This window comes from Abramis brama (genome assembly GCF_963993115.1).
Source record: "Abramis brama genome assembly, chromosome: 14".
In the NCBI taxonomy this organism is placed as follows: Eukaryota; Metazoa; Chordata; class Actinopteri; order Cypriniformes; family Leuciscidae; genus Abramis; species Abramis brama.
In genome coordinates, this window is record NC_139976.1 from 17,879,434 (window position 1) to 17,902,684 (window position 23,251).

A 23,251-nucleotide genomic window follows, 5' to 3' on the forward strand; every position below is an offset into this window, starting at 1 on the left:
TTTATCATGTTTATTATTATATTATTATTTAGCTGAAAATGAAATATCTTTCCTGTAAAACATTTTACACTCTCATGCTAAGACCTAAGCTGAGATCTACAACACTTATTAACAACTACTAATGTTAGATAATGCTATAATACTAAGTATAAATGCTTTTTTTTTATAAATCCAAATATACAGTATTTACATTTTGCAGTGATTTCAATAGAAATCCAGTTCTGTCATCAGGCAGCATGTTAGTGTCATGTTCAGGGTTACAAGTTACAGGTATGTGCTTAGACTGTCACCGGTGGCCAGGTGGAGATACTCTGGCAGTTCTGACACTTCCACTTCCACTATGGGCTTCCTGTGACGTGCTGACAGGGTCTTTCTCTTCCACAAGCTGCAGGGCCGCTTCTCCAGGCACGTCTTTATCATTTCAGACAGGTCCTGCTGCAGATTCTGGAAGTTTTCCCTGCCAGGAGAACAGTTCACAATAATGAAATCTTTTTTAAAGTACATCACAGACAAGTAATGAATTCACAGACTAGTTATTAGGAACAGTAAGGATCATAAAATGTGAAACTCACGCTGTTGGAGGCGTTGGCAGATTATAATTGTTCCCTGTAACTCCCGTCAACCAGTATGTTGTCTCTTTTCCTTTACCCTGTAGTGTATATGAAGACCAGTGCTGTTATTGTAACTAAAACTATCACAAATCATTTTCATTCAGTGAAATAAAAAATATAAATATTAGATGAAAAATCTTAAATTAAAATAAAATTAATTCAAAATAGTAATGAATGCTATAATGGTATATATATAATAGAAAAATAACACTGATGAGGACAATATTGTGAAAAGAATGTTGGTGAAATCACTACCTTTAAGTAAGTTTCTCCTCTCTTTTCATACTCAAACTTGCAGTCTGTGCGCTGGAGAATGTTGATGGTCGACTGACTCACGTGGATTCGTAGTGCTGGGGCGAGGAGATGAATATAGAATAAAATATAGATTAAACTGTTGGATTACTCACAATACTTTAGTTGGGGAAATCTAGTTAACTGATTTACAGTACCGTTCAAAATTTATAATGTTTTTAAAAGAATTATCTTATGCTCACCAAGGCTGCATTTATTTTACTGAAAGTACAGTAAAAACAGCAATATTGTGAAATATTCCATTGATGGCAAAGCTGAATTTTCAGCAGCTATTGCTTCAGTTCGGTGTCACATGATTCTTCAGAAATCACTCTAATAGGCTGATTTGGTGCTCAAGATACATTTCTTATTATCAATGTTGAACGGTAGTGTAGGTTTTGAAAGGCAGCACTACTCACGTAGACCTGTGGACTCCATACGAGATGCCGTGTTCACAGTGTCTCCAAACAGGCAGTATCTGGGCATCTTAATTCCCACTACACCAGCAGCACAGGGCCCTGTGCACATGCAACATAAAAAATACAAGCCAAGGTGTTATTTTGTATATTTTTGTATTGTTTAAAATATTTTTCCCAAGGTCTACTTATTTTTTCCACCAAAAAACAATTAATTCATTTATTTATTTATTTTCAATCATCTTCCACCCTTTCTCTGACCCTTGCATTTCTCGAGTTCACACTTTGGCACGGATCGAGTAAAAGAGTATGCGTATTTGGGTTGCTGTCCGAGGAGAGGGCTCAGAAATCTGTATTTTGGCCCGAACCCCGAGTACTCCCCCCGTATCCCTGGTTGTGATAGGAAACGAGTAGGGGGAGGCTGCAGACCTGGAGCCGGTAGATATACGCCCCAAGCAGTTTTACGCCCCTGCAATGCGTCCAGTAGGGGGAGGCTGTACAGCGACACGAATTGAGGTAAGTTAAATAATCTGCTAAAGTTATTGTTGTTTAGCAATGATGCAACATTTATTATTTATAAACGATTATCTAGATAGAGCTAGGGTAGGTAGATATCAATTCATTTCTATATATCAATGGATGGGTCTATAATTTATTTCGAGCTACAAAAAGTTATCGACAGTCAGTTTGATGTTCTGTCTGGCTCAAACTTAGCTAACCACGTGTAGGTCTAGCTCCTAGTCTTCTCTACTCACTTTCAAAATTAATTTTCTTTTTAATTTTCTTTTGTTGCCTGTCTTTAGCTTGCATAAGATGGCCTCTTCTGGTAAGACTCTGTTTACTCCTTGCATTAAAGCACACTCCACATGGTTTCTGGGGCATTTCAGTAGATATTGGAAATATGTGAACTTGTTTTTTTGTTTTGTTTTTACAGTATATGGTGTGAATACACAAAATACATTTATAATAGGCATATATGTATATATGTATGTAAATCTCTCTCTAAGTAAAGAGTTGAACTGCACACTCACTCAAATATTTTGATTATTTCCAACGTCATACACGATAAAACCCACATTCAAAACTTTTCCCATATGGTTTGAATGTAGATTCTGGTTTGAGTTGTTTCTTATAAATGAGATTATCTAATTGTCTAATTTAAATCTTAAAGGAGCTGTATGTAAGAAATGTATTTCAATTAATCATAAAATGGCCCTGATATGTCACTAGACATTAAGAAATCATGTTCATTTCAAATACTTATATCACTGACAACAGTAGTCCGGCCAGGATATTGTCATTTAAAAAGTGAAGTTGCAGCCCTCAACTGATGTTGATGTTGTCATGTTGTGTTTTAGCCTGAAGCTCCACCCTCCACCTATCTACCAATCACAAAGTCAGTAGTGTTTCGGCATCCGGGTTGCCAGCTCTGCTCTAGTTACCACAGCTACGTAGCAGCCTACGTTCCTGCTGGATCCTGCAGCATATCTGGCAACCTCGAGTCAGGGGGGAGGGGGAGGGGATACACCGCTCTACAGTAATTTGAAAGTGATTGCAGTACCAGTTTTGGCCACAATCTTACATACGGCTCCTTTAATATACATTTTTCTTAAAATAGCTTACTGATCTGGACTAAAATCTAGGCTATGTGTGCACTTAATGTGGGTTTTATCATACTCTGTCTTTACCAAGTTCTCTTTAACTTGCATCTCATAAAGGTGTGTGTTTGCTTTAGCTACTTAAGGAAATGAAAATCTCTCTCTCTCTAAGCTTGTATAAACTATAAACACCCATCTTTTTTTTAACTGCATTCTAAACCAATAGCTTGTCTAAATAAACTACTTACAGAGACATACATGGAGATGTTTTTAATGTCATTTTCAATTTTCTCTGCACAGTCCATCATCAGTGGCCCAAAGAAATCAAAATGGCTTGACACTTTTTCCAAAAGTGTTCCACCAACAAGTGCCTGTGCCGTTGTACTTTGAAGATCAGGAGCAAATTGATGCAATCCACACTCACCTGACATCAATTCTGGGCAGCACACCCACACACACACACACCCACAGTGACAAGACCAAATTCACCGTGGATGTCCTTTTTATTTTTTTTATTTTTTTTGTGGACAACAATATTGTCTCTTTCTTCTAAATGGCCCTTGGAATTTTAGAAAAGGGATACATTGTGTTTGTCTTCATAAAATGCTATGTAGGACACTGTTTTGTATCTGTATGACGACCGATAGTGAATAGTACAGCAGATATTTCATCGAGGATCCATATGATTACACGGCACTGTATGTCTAATGGGCTAAATATGGTTAATACCTAAATGTAACTTTATATAAATTCACAACAACATATTTCACTCAGTCTCCTGTATATAAAAACCTATGGTCAATATAACTATTCTACAGTAGGTCATTTATCATTACTTGTCATCTGATCCAACTATGTGTATTATTATTTTTTTAATTCACTAAAACAAATAGTCTTCTATAGGCTGAGTGAAGAGAGTGAAGCCCAACTGAATATCTACAGATATTTTAATCCGTAGTGCAGATCTACACTGTAACGTTTATATTTAAATTAACAAAAAACACAAAATTGGTCAAAGTCTATGGACGGGACGGTTATTAATGTGTAAGTTTCGAGCATCGATTTAATGGTGTTATTTCATAGTATATCCCCCTACTGGACGCATCAGGAACAACAGGGGCGTAAAACTGCCTGGGCCGTATATATCTCCTCTCGGGCTGATTGGATAGATCATTTGAACGTGTTCCTCCCGAACACTGATAATAAAACATAATTTTTCCGGATATTACCTTTCATGCAGTGTGTTATATCGCTGTTTGTGAACGTTAAAGGTCTGCAAAGTTTCAAAGTTCAGCAAAGTTTCAAAGTTCAAAATACATAAATGTATAAATGGAATTATTGTCTGCCAAAAGATAGAACCGAATGTATGCACTTCCAAATGATGAGTACTCGGGTTCAATTAACACCATCATTACTGTTCTTATCACTGTGTATACTAGTGCTGAGGAAGCCTCAGAGCTGAAATTCAGATATGGTAATGGGTATTTCATTTCCAACACACTGTAAGCGGTAAACCAATCACAACAGACTGGGCCATCTGACCAATCAGAGCAGAGTAGGCTCGCGGAAAAGAGGGGTTTAGAGAGACTGATTCCTTTATCGAACCATTTCAGACTCTGTAAGAAAAGAGGTGATGCTGCAATGTATATTATGAGAAAATTAAAGTGTTTTACATAGAAAGTAGACAGTATATGAAAATGTATTAGCGTATGCTGTGTGGTTGATGTCCAGTGTTGCTAGCTGAGCAGAAATACATAATCATGTTTGGCTTGGTCCCCTCAAAAGTTGCGTTGGATTTTCTCCTCAGCGTAAAGGTTAAGAGGCCCATCTATCACTGTTTTCATGTTCGTAGAGTTAATTTCTGGAGTAAAATAGGCTATAATCTGTGTGTTTACACAGCTTTTTTTTTAAATGGCGGGTGCTGGTGTTTCGCGTGCGTTCGGTCAATTAGCGTACACTAACGTCACTGGTAGTTCCTATAGTGCTGGTTTAGACCCTACTCTGAAGTAGTTCCTCCAAAAGGAGTTCCTAGAACTAAAATCGTTCGTAGTTCCTGCAGTGCGAACATGCCAAAATTCTGATACATCCGCCAACTATAAAAAGGTTCCTCCGGTGTAAAAGCCCCTATTAAGAAATGCCCTCTGCAATACTTGAAAACTTTAATCTAACAGTTTATAAGGCTGCACTGTTGAGCAGAGTACAATGAATGACTGGTCGTTACCTGAATGCACACCAATGCGAATCCACACGGGCATCCCAGGGAGATGGCGCAGCTGGAATGTGCCCATGAAGGCCAAGATGTCCAGTGCCATGAAGCAGATGTCCATCGCATGCCTGTTCCCATTGCGTCGAGGAAGACCAGACACCACCATGTATGCATCACCAATCGTCTCTACCTGAAATAGACACACAGACACATCGCCTTGAATTACTGAGGCATTGTAAAAGCCTTCTCTGATACTGGGTACTATAGTGAATTAAAATACCTTATAGACATCGTGATTGTCAAGGATGCTGTCGAAGTTTTTGTAGATGTCATTGAGCATGTCCACCACCTCCATAGGTGTGCTGAAGTGGCACAGTGTGGTGAATCCCACAATGTCACTGAAGTAGATGGTGACTTCGTCAAAGAGCTCAGGCTCCACTTTTCCTGTTTCCTTCAGAGAGCGCACAACTGGTCTGCAAAAAAAAAAGAACAAAAAAAAGACAGGTTAATAATTTAATTACTTGGCAGTAATGATATAAATAGTACAATTTTGTCTAAACAAAAAGATGCGAAAAACAAATCTAGCTTTTAAATGCTAGAAATGCATTTTGGCATCATAAAATCATAATGTACAGTATAAAAATGGATATTTATTTGAGATTTGCTAAGCTACATTTAATAGTTTTAAAATCAGCATGAAAAAGAAGTTGCAATAGTCTTTTCTTCCCTATTAAGATGTACAGTATATCCAAGTGAAAAGAAGAAGAAAATAAATTGATTGAATTGATTGGATCGCTGTGGTTTACTATTGCTGTGATCTAATGTGAGTAAAAGTAAACGTCATCAGAGAAGCATCAGAGAAGAGAAGAGAAGAGAAGAGAAGAGAAGAGAAGAGAAGAGAAGAGAAGAGAAGAGAAGAGAAGAGAAGAGAAGAGAAGAGAGAATTGCCAATTTTGATTTCATGGTGACTTTAAAGATTAACATTAATTGAGCATTAAATGACAGCAAGGATAATCTAAATGTAAAAATAGGGAAAATGAGCATGTCTTCAATTTAATATTTACTAATACTGGCCAATAATCAATGTGCATATCTAATAATGATCACAAGAAGATTCTGCGGTGTTCTTCTGTTTGTTGTGTTCAGACCCAGGCAGAAGCATGAAGTTTAGGCAGTCCGCTCTGTCTCTCTCAGCCTTGTACAGAGCTGTGCGTTCCTCAACCAGCCGCTCCAGGTTACGGGAATACATCTGCAGCCGGCGGATCAGATTCTCCATGTAGCTCTCATGTTCCTGGTTGTCCAGACTAATCATAACCAAATCAGAAAATCATGTATTAGAGAGATTTCAATCATGACTCCTTTCATTTAGATTTTCAGATGGTCATCATGCATGCTAATGATCTGATTTGATTTGTATTTCTTTCTTCTTTGTCTACCAAGTCATCTAAGATTTCTCAATGTTGAACAAAAGCATTTAAAAGTGACCTGACAATCTTCCATAGAGTGATTTCTATCTTTTTGAAGTCTGGTCTTCTGTCTGGGTCCTCGTCCCAACAATTTCTGATCAGCATGCACACCTGGAGAAACCGATTAAAGAGCCAACTTAAACAAAACTTACTTTTTATATAAAAATTATATACTTGCCAAAACTTTGGAAACAACAATTTTTTTATATTTTTTGAAGAACTCTCTTATGCTCAACATGGTTGCATTTATTTAATCAACTAGATGTACCGCATGGCGGTACAAAATATGACCGCCGCTCAGGCCTGCACTGGCTTTCCACAAAAATAAATGACGTGGAGCAATTTGGCTGTATTGCGTGTTTATGTATATACCTAAAAAAAGTAGTAGTATGTGCATGTCTGTCTGTGTGTGTGTGTATGTGTGTGTGTTTGTGTGAGCCCGATCTCACGGGAAAAAGTACAAATTCTACGAGGTGGCTTATTCGTACGAATTCATACGACCTGACTCGTACGAATTAGTATGATTTTTGCAAAATCGTACATATTTTACGAATTGGCCAATTCGTATGAATTCATACGAATGACCTACCCCTGACCCCGCCCCTAAACCTACCCATCACGTGGGTTTAGACAAATCGTACAAATTCGTACGAGTTAGGTCGTACGAATTAGTACGAATTAGCCAACTTTTTATCATTCGTACGAATTCGTACGAATTGGTCGTGAGATAGCGTTGGTTTGTGTATGTGTGTGTCTGTGTGTGTGTGTGTCTGTGCGTGTATGTATGTGTGCGTACATGTGTGTGCGCGTGTGTGTTTGTGTGTGTGTGTCTGTGCATGTGGATTTGTATGTGTGTGTATGGGTGTGTGTCTGTGCGTGTGGATGTCAGTGTGTGCGCATGCTTGCGTTTGTTTGTATTCCTGCATGTGTGTGTGTGACAGTATCATCCTAAACCAGCAACCCTTCGCTCAACACCACCATCTACAGGCCGATGAGTGTACAGTCACTAAATGTGCACATAAATGAATTTATTTTATACCCCCCCATGGATGAAATTCTACGAAACTTAGCATACCCCCAGAGGATGTCAAGTTAATCATACACATGAAATATGGTGCAGTTCTGAACATCTCAACTGAAGATAGGGGTGATTAAAGCAGAATAATATTGCATTTTAATTTTTTATGGGAAGGGGCGCAAATCACAAATGAGTGATTATGGGCTAGGTTGATGTGGGCCCTTAAGACCAACATACCATAAAAATTTCTTCATCCTCGGTGCCACGGTTCAGGTAGTTATTTAGGAAAAACTGCATTTTTTGGGTTTGGGGGGGCCCAGCGCGGGGGGGGAGTGGCCCCCGGGGACCAAACGAAATTTTTCCGTAAAAGTCTAGTGGGGCTACATGCCCACCAAATTTCATGTTCCCCGGTGTTTCAGTGTCCCTGGTATCGTTGACGAAAAATTGACGGGGGGCCCAGCGCGGGGGGGGGGAGTGGCCCCCGGGGACCAAACGAAATTTTTCCGTAAAAGTCTAGTGGGGCTACATGCCCACCAAATTTCATGTTCCCCGGTGTTTCGGTGACCCTGGTATCGTTGACGAAAAATTCAGTAGATGACGAAAAAAAAAAAAAAAAAAAACTTTGACAATCCCTATATGACCGCTTTCGCTAGCTATGCTAGCGGCGGTCATAATAATACAGTAAAACAAATTAAGAATTAAAATAACTGTTTTCTATTTGAATATACAATTTATACATGTGATGGCCAGGCCATCTTCATGATCCTTTCACCTAATCAGCATATTAGAATGATTTCTGAAGGATCTTGTGACACTGTAGACTGGAGTTAATTCAGCTTTGCATCACAGAAATTGATAAAAAAAAATCATTTTAAATTGTAATAATATTTCACAATATTACTGTTTTTACTGTATTTTCGATTAAATAAATGCAGCCTTGGTGAACATAGGAGACTTCTTTCAAAAACATGTATATTTTGTAATGTTTTCAAACTTTTGACAAGTTCTGTAGTTTTAGTGAAGTATAACATGTCACACGATAGAACATGAAACCTTTCCAAAAGAATTTCATGTCAATTACCTATATGTTTAGGCTTCTTTGCAGAACTGTTTGGCTGCTATTAGTACAAATAACAATTTGTGTACGAGTCAAACAAATGCATACATACCTCTTGTTCTCTTTCACTGGTGTTCTCAAAGTTTAGATCCGGTCTGAAGAAAGAGTTCGTACTAGGGTATTGCACTCTGGCTAGCTTCTCTGGTAAAGGAAAGTGGGTTAGTTAAAGAATTAATTCACCTAAAAATGAAAACAATTTGTTCCAAATCTGAATTTCTTCTGTGGAACACAAAGGGTGAATTTTTCACGAATATCCTGGTTGCTCGTTCCAATAGCTATAAGTGAATGAGGAGTGGGCCTGTCAAGCTCCAAAATGAAAAAACAAGCACCATAAAAATATCCTAAAAGCATTTCTCGTGCCCCATATTCCAAGCCTTTTGAAGCCTGTCATTGATATTTAAGTCATTTTTTTTCTTCCCATATTGGAATGATCATGAATGAATGAATTCAGTACAAGTGCAAATGAAGCATTACAAAATAGTTCTGAATGACAAATCGGACTAATTCTTGAATTCAATGAGAGTCAATGACCACAGCCCACTGGAGGGGAAGATCATTAGTGAATAACAATTTAAATGGCTATTGTAACTGTCATTGGAGTCACTTTGTCAGTTCCCTTTTGAAGTGGAACAACACTGCATTTTGGATCGACGCTATGGGAATGCCATCAGCATAACACACTCCAATTTTATTGGCTGGTGACAGTCCTTGATGTCATTAGCGGAGCGTCTGGAAGTATAAGTGATACACATCATCAGCTTTTTTGTCTTCAGGAGCCATTTGTTTAGCTAGCACGTAGTGAAGGCGAATCTGTAATGGAGAATTCGAGCAAGCATTGAGCAAGGAAGTGTGTGCCTCCGTGTCCCAGGTTTCTGACACCTGGATACACACAACCTGTGCGTTCAGTGCTTAGGTGAGGAGCACGTGTGTTCAGTGCTTGAGGTCTCTGGATGTGCCCATTGTGAGAAGCTTACATTGCGGAAGCTCCGTTCATGCTAGAGGGATGTAGGACAGGCGTCTGCACCTCCTGGCTCAGGCCCCGCTGTTGGCGAAGCACAGAGGAGGCTTCAGTTGTGGGGATGGCAGGTTGAGCTGGCTGAGGAATTCGAGAGAGGTATGGCTCTTTAACAATCCTCAGTCGTGGGTTCGAGCGATCTGCTCGATCATGATGTGGTCCCCCCATACTGTTGGACGTCATGACACACACCACAACCAGAGCGCTTCCTGTCAGGCCATAATTGCCCTTCACGCATTAGCCTTCCCGAACTCCACGAAGAACAAGTTCCCGACTGGAGTGGGTGTTATTAGAGAAGAGGGGCAGAAGGAGAACGGAGTCATCAGATACCTATTTAACTATTAAGTGGGTTGACAATGCACGAGTCGAGGAAGTTCTCCTAGTCTCTCCTTGATATGTCACTTACTACGGCAAGCGCAAAAAAGTAAATAAAACTAAACACCGCATAGCAGAATGCAAGTAGGGTATGAGCGTTACCCCTTTGTTGATATCCACATTATTCCTACGCCCCATGACGCTTTGTGCGAATTATGGGTGTAACTTCCGTTAAGACTAGCTCTATGGACCCAATAATATATATTTTATATAACTGTGTACAATGACATTACATTATTCTACTCATCCTTCAACCATTAAACAATATAAGGACATTTAAAAGTGTAAAAGCATCAACAAGGTACTTGACCATGAATAACCCCAAAAGCGTGAATCTTTCCACAGCAAAATCATATGGTTAAATATCACTGTGATAATCTGTATTATGTTACATACGTTGCGTCTTAATAAAAAAATATATATATTTACTTATATTATACTTATATCAAAGTGATTTCAGTCATTTTGACAGATAATAAATTGTATTTTCCTGTAAAAACAAACCCGGAAAGAGACGTGAGGATTTGGGGAGAAAAAAAGAGATTCTTCGTGCATTCCAGTGAATTATTAATGGCATATATTGTAAATTATGTGCAGTATATGTTGACCTTTTTCATACTATTACAGCGGGATGCAAAAGGAAAAAAGAAAATAATCATGAGGAAAAGAATGCAGTGACTGAAAAGAGCTCTTGCCATAGATATTATTGCTATAACATGTCACGTTAAATAAAACATGAAAGAAAACTGATAGCTCATTGAGTCAAACTGACGGATAAGCTTTATTTGTAGGGCAACCTTATGATTTGAAATGATTCTTTCAGTCTTTTTGAATGGAAGTTCCCCAAACTGGAAGTGCCACCCATAATTCAAAACACAGTAAGCTCGTCAGGAATAAGGTGGATAGGATAATTAAGCAGAGCAGCAGCACCCCTGTGGTTTCCCAGTGATAGTGGTAATGGCCAAGTTCGACAGTGACATATTTCTCCCTGTGGCAATTATTCCCTAAGAGCTGTTTTAAGCCTAAGAGGCTGTCACAGCTGAGCCATTTTTTATTCCTAGAGTTCTGCTTGTAGGGCTAGAATAACCCACAGGGGAGGGAGGAAGGTTGTATAGGCCAGGTTTTCCCTTGCTATAAAGGCATAGAACCTGGAATATCTTATACATCAGACGGTCCATGTACATCTTTTTATGGACGGAACCTGGATTGGCGCTCTGACTCCAGCTAAAATAATCTGTTGAGTCAATGTATGCTATGCCCTCTGTGATTGTGCATATTCTCACCCAGTGAGACAGGCATCCCAGTGGCATGGCGGAGTGGGTATTTGTTCCCCATTGCATCCAAGACGCAGTGTTGAGTTCCACTTCGAAAGGGAACATCTCAGGTTATGACTGTAACCCTGGTTCCTTGGCGTAATGGCTGCTGGTATTTGGAATTCCATTACAAAACACTGCCAGTAATAGACTATTATATCGTAATACTCGGCCCACGCTAAATTGGAAAGATGAGCATCAGTCTGGTGCAGTTGAGTTCAGAAGGAAAACACTGATGCGAAAAAAAGAGTTGATAAAAAGGGAAAGCCTGAAAGACAACCAAACAAGATGAAGATACAAAGACAGAGCAGACAGCAGATGTTACTCCACCACCAACAATAGGGAAAATATGCACATACAGGAGCCTGAATGCAGCAGCAAAATCAATGTTACTAAGTCCCCATCCCGGGATCGATGCCGGACTCAATCCCGGGACGCATTTGCGTTCACACAGAAGGCACTCTGGCATTTTTATAGCAATTTTCTGGGATCAAGGCGTTGTGTGAAAGGGGCTTAAGTCTTAAAGAACCTAGAGGATGGTCTCCCTCTCAATGTCTGAGCATCAAGAAAATATACAGGTGGTGGATGAAAGAGACTAAAAGACAAGAAAAGAACAAGATTGAGCTTCAAGAAAATACAAAGGTGGTGAGAGAGACAAGGAAAACAATATCAAATAAAGATCAATTGTTCATGTCAAGATCAAATGTCCTGCTGATGTCTTACAGTGAAAAACAACGACAACATTAAAACAAATGAAAACCTTTTCTGAAATATGCCTGATCTAAAAAACAAAAACACAATCTCTATAAAATGAATTGCTAAAAGCAGTTATCATAAACAACTGAAAATTGGTCTGTGCAGTCACTGCACATGATGAAAGCATGTACATTTATTTCATAATTACATTTTTTGAATTTGCACCATGTTTTTGTAAACAACACTTAAATCAACATATTTTGAATCTCATATTTTGTGGTAAAATGTTTGTCAAAAAAAAAGCTATTAAATGGCTTTACAGTCCACGTATAAGCTACTTTTTAACTTTTAAGCTACAGTCCTAATTTATTGTAAAAAAAGATAAATTAGGAAAAAAGCTACCAGCACTTCAGTCCAAAAATTCACTTTTGAGTGAGTGAGCGAATGGGTGTTTGGTGTTTTATGCCCCCAACGGCGCCTTCCAGGCAGCGAGGGGATGGGTAGGTTTAAGGTTGAGAATTAACATTTTTGGCTAAATTATGCTTTTAAAGTGTGGACTTTGCATGGATGAAGGATAAATCACCAGTAGGTGTCACTGATGATTGTGTATTTTTTGTCTTACCAGCACGATTAGAGCAGGCGCGTGAGTAGAATGTGCACTTCCTCATCATGATCTCCTGGGAAATGACGGCGAAACTGTACACATCTCCTTTCTGGGAGATCCCCTGCTTCCTCAGGTGTTCAGGAGCCGTCCACAGATCTGAGAGAAGTGGAAACATTAACGTAAGCAAATGGTTAACCAAAATAAGCGTAGAAGTGTAGAAATAACTGAACTTCTTTGTCAAGATAATAATATACCACCCTTTCACCTTTACTGGGACTGAGAATTGTATTGAAGCCAAAGTCTGCAATCTTCACAACCATACGGTTGTCAACCACACAGTTAGTGGATTTAAGACGTCCATGGACTGCAATGTTGCTTGTGTGGAGATAAGACATGCCCTAAAGGAGGTCAAAAAGTTCATACGAGAATCTGTGTTAGAATAGGACATTTACATAACTATTAATGACGTGCGTATATAGCACGTCAAGCAGGAATAGATGTTAAACGATCCATTCAGACACTGCTATATGCAAAGAATAAGAAAATCCTCTAAATGTAGGTAATCATTACCTTTGCAATGTCATACATGACAGAGATCTTAAACTGCCAGTCCATGAATGTTTCTTCTGGGTATGAAATCTTATCATTAAGCACATGCTAAAAGAATAAAAATCCATATTTTAGTATTCATTTACTATATTAGATTTTTTTTTATTACGTCATAGTACGAGTCTCATTATAATACTCACTTTAAGAGATCCTCGTTCTCCATATTCAAACACGCCAAAATACTCATTGTCAAATTTGACTGTCCCATAGAATTTGGTAAGATTGTAATAATCAATTTTCAAGAGCTGCAAATGAAAGCGGCATTATGATATCTAATTGTGAACAACACAAATTTACTCAGGTTTTCTCTTAAAATGATTAAATGTCAGTGTTTTGTTATTCAGTGAAGAGAATGCAATCCTGCTACCGCATTGAGCTCTATCCTCTGTTTTTCAGTGAAGCTTCCATCTGTGAGCCTTAACTCCTTAAGGATAACAACCTATAAAAAAATAAAAAAAATCTACTAATTAAAAAAAAACTCAGAATAATGGAATAATTTTGGATAAAACTGAGTATTTACTGTACCTTTTTATCATAGCGTGCACGGCGTAGGATGAATCTACTATTTTGTGTAGAGTCTTCCTCAATCTGATCACAACAGACAATGCAGTAAAAAATTGTAAACATAAACATTTTAAAAAACATTATAAAAGTGAATTAAAGACTTTGATGCCAATACATTACCTTCAGACTGATCATATTCCACTCATTCATCTCTAAAGGGGAAATGAGCTCTGAGGAAATGTGAGACCATTTTTTCTGCAAATGATGGTAATGTCTATTTTGCCTTTAAAATATATACAGAAACAATTGTAAATATCTTGGTACATACAATTTCATCCACAATGTGCATATAAGATATGTACTGGTAAAACCAGTAGCATTACAAAAAGTGGCATTACAAAGGGACATATAATAATAGTGAAAAACAATGTATTGCTTTTACCAGTAAAAGATGAAGGCAAGTGTACCCATGATACCCACAACAGCGGTGCACAAAACTATGACAATGGTGTTGGTGTTGATACCTATATAAATAAAAATAAATATTGGTTTCATTTAAATCATAAATAAAATTACATGTACTACATACATAAATAAAATGTATGTATGTATATATATATATATATATATATATACATACACATACATACATACATACATAATACATTTTTACATTATTACACAATATACAGTAAAATATGCTTGATGCTTTAACTAATAAAAACAAACAGTGAAATTTATGGTTAAAAAAAACCCAGCAGTTGTTGCCAGAACTGTCACGGTTCATCGATCCATGTGTTAATTTTGTGTATCTGTTTGGTTGTTGTGGGTGTGGGCTCTGAGTGTGTAGTGCTTGTTTGTTGCTTAGTAACCAGCTGATCACTTAATCAGTCCGCAGCTGCAGCTAGTTACTTCTGTTGTTAGCTGCCTATATCTACCGGGAGTGATTATTGCTGGGTGTCGGTTTGTCACTCTTGTATATGCTCTCTTATCCAGTTCCGCAGTTTATTTCCGCAGCTAGGAATAATGGAATAGGATCGATCTCGTCTGTGTTTCCAGACTTCTGGAGATCGTTTGGAGTTCTCTTCATTCCAGTTCCCGTTTGGCATCCACACAGGATTATTCATATCACTCATCCTCTCCGGTGTATTTGTATCCTGGTCGCCCGCCTGCTATACGTGGTGTTTTGAGTATTATCATCTGTTTAACTTATCTTCAATAAACTGTTTGCTTGCATTTGGATCTACGACTCTCATTCTGACAGAACAAACCGACCATAGCAATAGATCCAGCAAGCACGACGGAATTGCAGAACGAACCAGCCAACATGAGGATACAGCAGAGTGAGGTTTCTCTACCTGGAGGAGAGTCAGGGTCTCATATGACCTTGTTTGAGTATTTTGCCATAGCTGCTCGAAGGACTGAGGAGACCATAGCAGCCAGGTGTCAAGTTGAAAGAGAAAGGTCCAATACTGCTACTAGCAGCTCCCCTGAACCCCCTTCCGTCAGCACAACGGATACCTGTTCAGCTAACACTCCTTTCTACAAGCAATCCTTTGAGGGAACCCGCCTAGCCATATTCTCTGGTACCTGTGGAGGCCGCAGGAGAGGACGTGGTCGATATGGACCCCGACGCCATTCCCCACTTCCACCTCTCCTCAGCCCTGAACCAGTGCTGCCTAGTGGCTCCGAACCTGTGATGTCCAGCGGCCCCGAGTCTGAGTAGGGGGTCTCAAGTCCGGTGGTTCGGGAGGACCCGACTTCGGGGGTCTTAAGTCCGATGGTCCAAGAGGACCCGACTTCGGTGGTCCCAAGCCCGGTGGTTCAGGAGGTCCTGACTTCAGTGGTCCCTGATCCAGTTGTCCCAGAGCTGTCCACTCTCCCTGTCATGGCCCCAGTGGTGACCGACGAGGCTGCTGTATTGCCGTGCTGTCGTAGATGGAGGAGGAAGGCTTTCCTTTCACCTGGTCCGGTGGTTCCCGAGCACCCATGTCCTGTGTTTCCAGAGCTCCCTGTTATGGCCATGGAGGCTATTCCTGAGCCTACTGTTTCCACCATTAGTCCTGCCATGGCCAAGAGGGCTGTCTTCACGTTCTATGCATTGGTCGTTCTGCATTCATGGAGGAAGCACATGGTTCCGACCAACCCAGAGACTGTTCACGTCACGTCTGCCGATCCAGAGACTGTTCACGTCACGTCTGTTGATCCAGAGACTGTTCACGTCACGTCTGTTGATCCAGAGACTGTTCACGTCACGTCTGTTGATCCAGAGACTGTTCACGTCACGTCTGTTGATCCAGAGACTGTTCACGTCACGTCTGTTGATCCAGAGACTGTTCACGTCACGTCTGCCGATCCAGAGACTGTTCACGTCACGTCTGTTGATCCAGAGACTGTTCACGTCTGCCGATCCAGAGACTGTTCACGTCACGTCTCGCGATTCGCAATAATATCGTATCGTGAGTTCAGTATTGTGATATGAGGTTATCGTTACACCCCTACTAACAACCATCTTAAAAACACAGGTGGCAAAGAGACAAGCTGTTGTAAATACTATAGAAAAAACTTTTAAATATTTCATTTTGATGATTAAAGATGAGTTTTAAGGGATAAAATTGACTACAGGGGGACTTTAAAAGTAATCACTTAAAATACTGTTACACCTTAAATTAATTGTGTTACTTAGTTACTTTTAAGGGAAAGTAATGCGTTGCGTTACTTTCGCGTTATTTTTTTTTTCACCTGGGCTGGGCTTGCTTGTTTGTTTTTTAATAACCAAAAAGAATAATTTTTTTGCCATTTGTAAAGGCCCTTTTGCGCCAAAAGTGCAAATGCGAAAATGAATGCAAATTCACGCCTGTACAGTAGAAAGCCATTCTACACTGCAGAAGAATAAAGAAAGTTCAACACTCTTACTTCAGCAACAACACAAATGTGATGTTTATTTTTTTGTCATTTTTGCTTATTAGTATGGTTGAATTGGATCATCGAAGGTCAGCAGCAAAGACATTGGTTAATAATGTGAGATTAAATACATAAAGTATATTTGTGTTATTTAACATTTAATTATTGCAAATTAATCTGAGTTTGCATTTTACTGTTTTTAAGTTTTTATTCAATTTGAGGAATACTGAATTAGTGTATGTGCAAGTAAGATGAGTAAATGCATGCTCACATTTAGTCTAGAACTACAATAACCATCATGTTCACACAGCGCACACAACAGGAGAGCTGTCAGTCAATAAATGGGAAAACAAAGTAACTTGCGTTACTTATTTGAAAAAGTAACTATATTTTGTTGTAAATTTAAAAGTAATCTGGCTACGTGACTCGCCTACGTGTAATAAAACAAACACTGACACAAATATGTTGTAAAAATACAAATGAATTAACAACATAAGTTGAACATTGAACCCTAATGTATATAACTGATAAGAACAAAACAAAAAAGTTATTCACTGTAAATTTTCACTGACTTTTTTTTCAAAAGTGTGCATTTAACAGCATTTTACTGTAAAATCACATGAAATGACCCATTAGATCTATTATAGTTTTCCACCATATAGAGTAAGGGAACTTCTTTTAACCAAATAAGAGGATTTTACCACAACATTTATACAGTTTTTTAACATTAAAATTACAATCATTTGATTTTTAAAAGTGATGGAATCCTCATACCTTTTGGCTCTGTTAATGGATGGTCTTCAGGCAGTCTGCCCTTAGGCCAAATAAAGGAAGGGTTTCTGTCTATTAGCTGTGTGTGGTTGGTGGAAGTGTTGAACTCATAAAGAATGTTGTACTAAAGTACAGAAGAGGTAAGTTTTAATGTCCAATAATCACTCTATAGTTTGCATTCTGTAAATAGAATGGATATGTCTGAAATCTGTGGCATACCTCATTGTCACTGTTAGTGTAGATCAAAGAAAATATCAGATCCCTGTCACCATATTCATCCAGCTGATAATCTCCTGCTATGCCTGTGGTTTGGATTTTACAAATGTTAATTATCTTGTGGATCTACTAAAGCAACTACAACATTAGAAGACATGGCTGAAGCTTTTCACCTTTGAAAGACACGTTTCTGAAGTAGTTCATGCTGACAGACTCTATATCCTCAATTTCGGAGAAGGCTGTGTTCCAGATGTTCCTCATCACCTGTCTGAACAGCAGCACCGCATCATGATATGCTGCAATATAATCATTCATCTACAGACAGAACAGTGAGGAGATGAGAGTTAGTACTTCTAGATCTATAAGACTAAGCATGTAAATGTGAACACTGCAATAACACTCTACAAAATGACAAAACGAACAGATTTTTTAAGCTTTCTTTTATAACATTACATAAAATGTGAAATTTCATCATAAAAAAATTAAATTATTGCATAAGTGCAACTGACAACCTAAAGAATGAATAAAATGACAATAAACTATTTTAATATTTATTGTGTGAAAATGATCTATATCAGATTTTAAAAAGGTATGGTACATTAAGCTACATTCAAATACACTGGTAAGATTGGTAAGATTTTGTAATCTTTTGAAAGTCTCTCACCAGTGCTGTATTTCTTATATCAAAAATACAGTAAAAATAGTAAAATATTATTACAGTTAAAAAAAATGCTTTCTATTTTAATATATTTTAAAATGTAATTTATTCCTGTGATGCAAAACTGAATTTTCAGCATCATTACTCTAGTCTAATCTTCAGTGTCACATGACCGTTCAGAAATTATTCTAATATGTTGATTTGGTGTTTAAAAAACATTTCTTATTATTATCAATGTTAAAGACAGTTTAATATTTTTGAGGAAATCGTGATACAATTTTTTTTCAGGATTCTTTGATGAATAGAAAGCTCAAAAGAACATTTATTTCAAATAGAAATCTTCTGTAATCACTTTTGATTTGTGCATTTTGTCTGAAAGTATTCATTTCTTTTCAAAATAAATTTGAACCGTAGTGTATATAAAATATATTTCTTGATTGATATTTATAAATGTGTATTTAATATACATAAATGCAAGCTTATGCATTAAATATAGCAAGAAAAATGTCATTTCCAGAATGGTGATTAGAGAGTGCTGGAAATTACAATGGGTTTTGGCCTGTCAGGAGAGAGATCAATAAAAACACGGTACCTACCGTGTTGTTACCAGAAGTGTCAATGGTGTATTGTCTTGTGTCGGGCATTGTTAACACCAGGACATTCTTCATAGCATCGTTAGATGACTCATTATAATATCTGTCGCTGTGAGAGAAAGTTAGTATTGGTTCTCACTTACAAATCCCAGTCTTTCTAGACTCTTTAAATTAGGCTTTTTGAGATTGGCACAGTTATATATATCATTTAGCTGGCTATCCATGCACATTTAGTTAAGTCAAAATCAATAGATATCATAGAAAACTCTAGCTTAAAGAAAGCAGGAATTGAAAGTGAATGACTGACTTGTAAAGGTCAATCAGAAGAAAAGTAGTTTGATCATCAGACGTCATAGTGCCGTTCTTCAGATCCATGATGTCATCAGGTGTCCCACAAACAATGAACACTGTGAAATAGAAATAAAGTAACAAAACAAATAAAAACACGCTTCAAAGTTTGACTTTTTGAATGTAACAGTGGAACATGTGACACAAATATTAACTTATAAATGACCATTTACAAACTAATATTCAAATAAAATAAGTTCTCACGATTGCTCTCCCGGGAACGGTTGTCCCGAGCACGACTGAGCTCATCCTCTTTTCGTAGAATCACTATTTTGTTTAAACTGGTGGAAAAGTTGCCCTCAACCTTTTCAAGAGCATTTATATACCTACAGACAAGACCCAAAAATCAGAAAGCCACAAGGGAATATTCCTATATTCCTTCAAGAAACTCTACTGTTGTTGCAAACTATTAATGTAGAATACACTACATACTCACCAGAAACAGTCCTCTGTGTTATTCGGTTTCTTGTATAAATACGCTGTTTTCCATTTAGGCTTGAGCTCATCTTTGAAATTCCAAAAGTAAGAGAAGAAGCTGGCGATTTTTCTCGCTGGAGGCAGAAGGCGAGTCAGATCTCTCTTATAGTCACAAGACAATCCAAAGCTTCCTGCTGATATGATGGGCATGTTGAGGTTCAGGCCGATCTCCAAACTACAAAAGTGGTCGAACGAACACATATCAGGTGTTGAGTAAACTCAGTTTTGAATAGCAATGAAATCACCCCAAAAAACATCCCTTTCTTAAATAGGCTGACAGGTCCGTTATCTTTTCAGTGAGGCCTGTTGTTGCTATCATATACTACAACTTTGTGTCACTAAATACAATTTGTTTTAGTTTTGTTGGTCAACGGTATCTGCCTGATGAATAAACATAAAAGTACACTCATACTGTATTATATTGCAAAATGTATTATAGTTTAAATCTATATAAAATGCAAGTAGTTGAATTTTTTTGACCCACCTAAAGGGTTAGTCTACCCAAAAAAGAAAATTCTGTCATTAATTACACACCCTCATGTCGTTCCAAACCCGTAAGACTTTCGTTCATCTTCGGAACAGAAATAAATTTTTGATGAAATCTGAGAGCTTTCTGTCCCTTCATTGACAGTCTACTACACCACTACCACTTTCAAGCGAGGGCTTTGTTTGCGAAAAATAAAAATGTACCACTCTATTAACAAAATATTAATCTCCAATACGCGTTCATTCAACAACGCCTGCTGTCATGTCATGTCAACACAACACGTATGTGTCACATTGATTACTTAAATGATGTCTTTACTACCTTTCTGGGACTTGAGTTGAAAGTAGTTGCGCAAGTAAACTAGTGAAAGTGGTTTTTGGGTGAAGTGAACTAACTAACTATAACTAACTAGACTTTCAGTACATCAGCTCAATGTGGTGACAAGCATTTATGGTAAACTAAAATAACTTTAATGTCATTTCTATTCTATGTCATGTATTAAAATATGCATTTAAATATATTTGTAACTACACATTTATAATGATGAAGTGCAAATTTAGTACATTTAAAATATATTAACTTCAAATGTAATACTGAATAAAGCAGTACATTTAAAATTATAATCAAGTTTTACATGTGCTTTAGTATGTTAATCAACACATTAAAATTATTATTTAAAGCATGACATAAAATTACTAAAACGTAATGGCCCGGTTTCGCAGACAGGGTTTAGATTAAGCCAGAATTAGGCCTTAGTTCAATTAGGGCATTTAAGAAGCTTTTATAAATGTGTCTTAGAGGAAAAAAAACAATACTGATGTGCGTCTTGAGACAAAACAATGGCACTGACATATTTTAAGATGATATCAGTGCAAGTTGCTTTCAGTTAAAACAGCTCAAACATGCATTTTAGTCAAGTAAAACTTTTCATTTGACAAAGTGCACTTTTTAAAAGTGTACTTAAGTGTGTTAATACGCAGTCATGAAAGTGTACTCCCTTTAAGTACACTTAAGTGAACTTTAATTTTATTCATATTATAGTTATATGGACAGGATTCGAAGAACACTAAATGCACATTCAATACACTTCTTTTTTAACAAGGGGTGAGTACTATAACTGATTTAAAGTTGATTCCAAAGGAGACAGATAGCATGAACTAAAACAAGAAAGCAAGGAAATGTACAATACAGATAAATAATTGTAAAAGCAAAATCTAACATACTCAACCATTTGGAAAGTGGCGTAAGTGCAGGTTGGTCCCAGTAGAGCACATCCCTCCTCCCCTGCATACTACGAAAGAAGTCACAATAATCAGTGTGAACTTCATACAGCCTATATTGTAGCTTCTATAGGAAATAAAAGACCCAAAACTGACCGAAAGATCATTTAAAATTTCAACTCCCTCGCAGACGCTACTGGCGCAGCCTTTTGTTAAGAAGTAAGTGGTTTGAAACCCTCTGAACTTCACTGATAAATCCACACCTTGAAAAAGTAGAAAAGGAAACAAATTAATTTAATTATTCAAATACCACTCAAACCATGGCATTGATTGAAATATTAAACAATATTAAGTTGTCACTAAATCTTGTGTTTGTTTTACATAACTTTAAATTGGTAGTTCACCCTAAAATTTTACCATTTACTCACCCTCAAGTTGTTCTAAACCTGTATGAGTTTCTTTCTTCTGTAGAACACAAAAGAAGATATTTTGAAGAACCCTTATATTAGACCCAGATATTTCTGCTCCCCATTGACTTCCATAGTATTTTTTTTTTTTTTTTTACTATGGAAGTCAGTGGGGACCAGCATCTGTTTGGTTTTCCATATTCTTCAAAATATCTTCTTTTGAGCTCAACATAAGGTAGAAATTCATACAGGTTTTGAACAACTTAAGGGTGAGTAAATGATGACAGAATTTTTATTTTTGGGTGAACTACCCCTTTAATTATGGCTTCACAAGACTGTAATTTCTGATGGTGTTGATTAGTTCCTCATATTCTATAAAATGTTGTTAGGATTGTACTTTACCATCTTTTGAGTTGATCGCAGAATCAGATTCAATAGCCCTCATCACCGCAGGCTTCACAAAATTGATACTCCAGGGCGACACGTCATCATCCAATAAAATAACATTCATCAGAAGAGTGCCGTTAAAACAAGACTCTTTCATGAAGTGACTTTGCTTTAGGAATGCCCATGATAGACATGCAAATAACCAGAAGTAATAATCCATAGTCAAATGTGAGGAAGAAAGATAAAGACGCCGCCCAATGTCTAGTCAGAACTTATTTTCATTATGTTTCAGTTCATAGATGTTTGTATTGTCCAGTTCTTTCCTGAGTTTTTTCCTGCAGGGTTCATCCTATTTATGTGAATATCCCCAAAATGGAAACCACTAATAAGGTTGTTTTATCCAAGCTGGTCTTTTGTCCTAGACAGAGTCGCCACTTCACACTGATAACTTTGCTCTCACCTCAGCGTGTTGCGCGTTAATGAACAACATAGTCAGTGGCCGCGTCCCAACCCCTAGTGAGCTGCCTACAAAGACAGCATTTAAAGGCATCATAGGCAGACTCTTTTTCTTCTTCCATTTTTTTGTGCTGTCTAGATTGCAAGTCCACAAGGCTTGCTCACACAGTTATGGTCAGAGTGAGAGTTTAGGCCTAATATTCTCATAGAGGTGCTCTTATAAACATACAGAAAATGGGTAAGTAATCAAATTTCTGTTAAAGCAACTGAAGCAGAAGCTCTCTGAGTCTATTGAACACTAGTGTACATAGAAAACGACATTTAGAACGGTGAGAAGAGGAGTGAAGGACAAAGGTTGAGCCATAAAGTCATCGTCCCGTGATAAATGGATGCGTCATTAGCAATCAGAATGAAGCACCTGTCCTGTTTGTTTTCCCAGGTAAGGGGAGGATAATAAATGACTCCTGGTGAAGCGTGATATGATTTGT

At 37.7% G+C, this 23,251-nt stretch overlaps 1 protein-coding gene across 1 annotated transcript; it reads right to left on the reverse strand.

Annotated features, from left to right (window-relative positions):
• Positions 1-61: 61 nt before the first annotated feature.
• Positions 62-22,527, reverse strand: gucy2cb (guanylate cyclase 2Cb; the record flags this gene model as incomplete). Its single annotated transcript, XM_084135212.1, has 27 exons — positions 62-457; positions 573-649; positions 867-961; positions 1,322-1,420; positions 5,138-5,312; positions 5,403-5,595; positions 6,271-6,426; positions 6,608-6,699; positions 8,776-8,864; positions 12,745-12,882; positions 12,992-13,124; positions 13,297-13,383; positions 13,476-13,580; positions 13,703-13,774; positions 13,861-13,923; positions 14,020-14,122; positions 14,282-14,363; positions 17,518-17,638; positions 17,734-17,816; positions 17,904-18,045; positions 18,985-19,090; positions 19,289-19,388; positions 19,534-19,655; positions 19,766-19,981; positions 21,517-21,584; positions 21,670-21,776; positions 22,323-22,527. The coding sequence occupies 27 exons, from the start codon at positions 22,525-22,527 to the stop codon at positions 265-267; spliced, it is 3,222 nt and encodes a 1,073-aa protein (XP_083991338.1). The 3' UTR covers positions 62-264.
• Between the last annotated feature and the right edge of the window lie 724 nt (positions 22,528-23,251).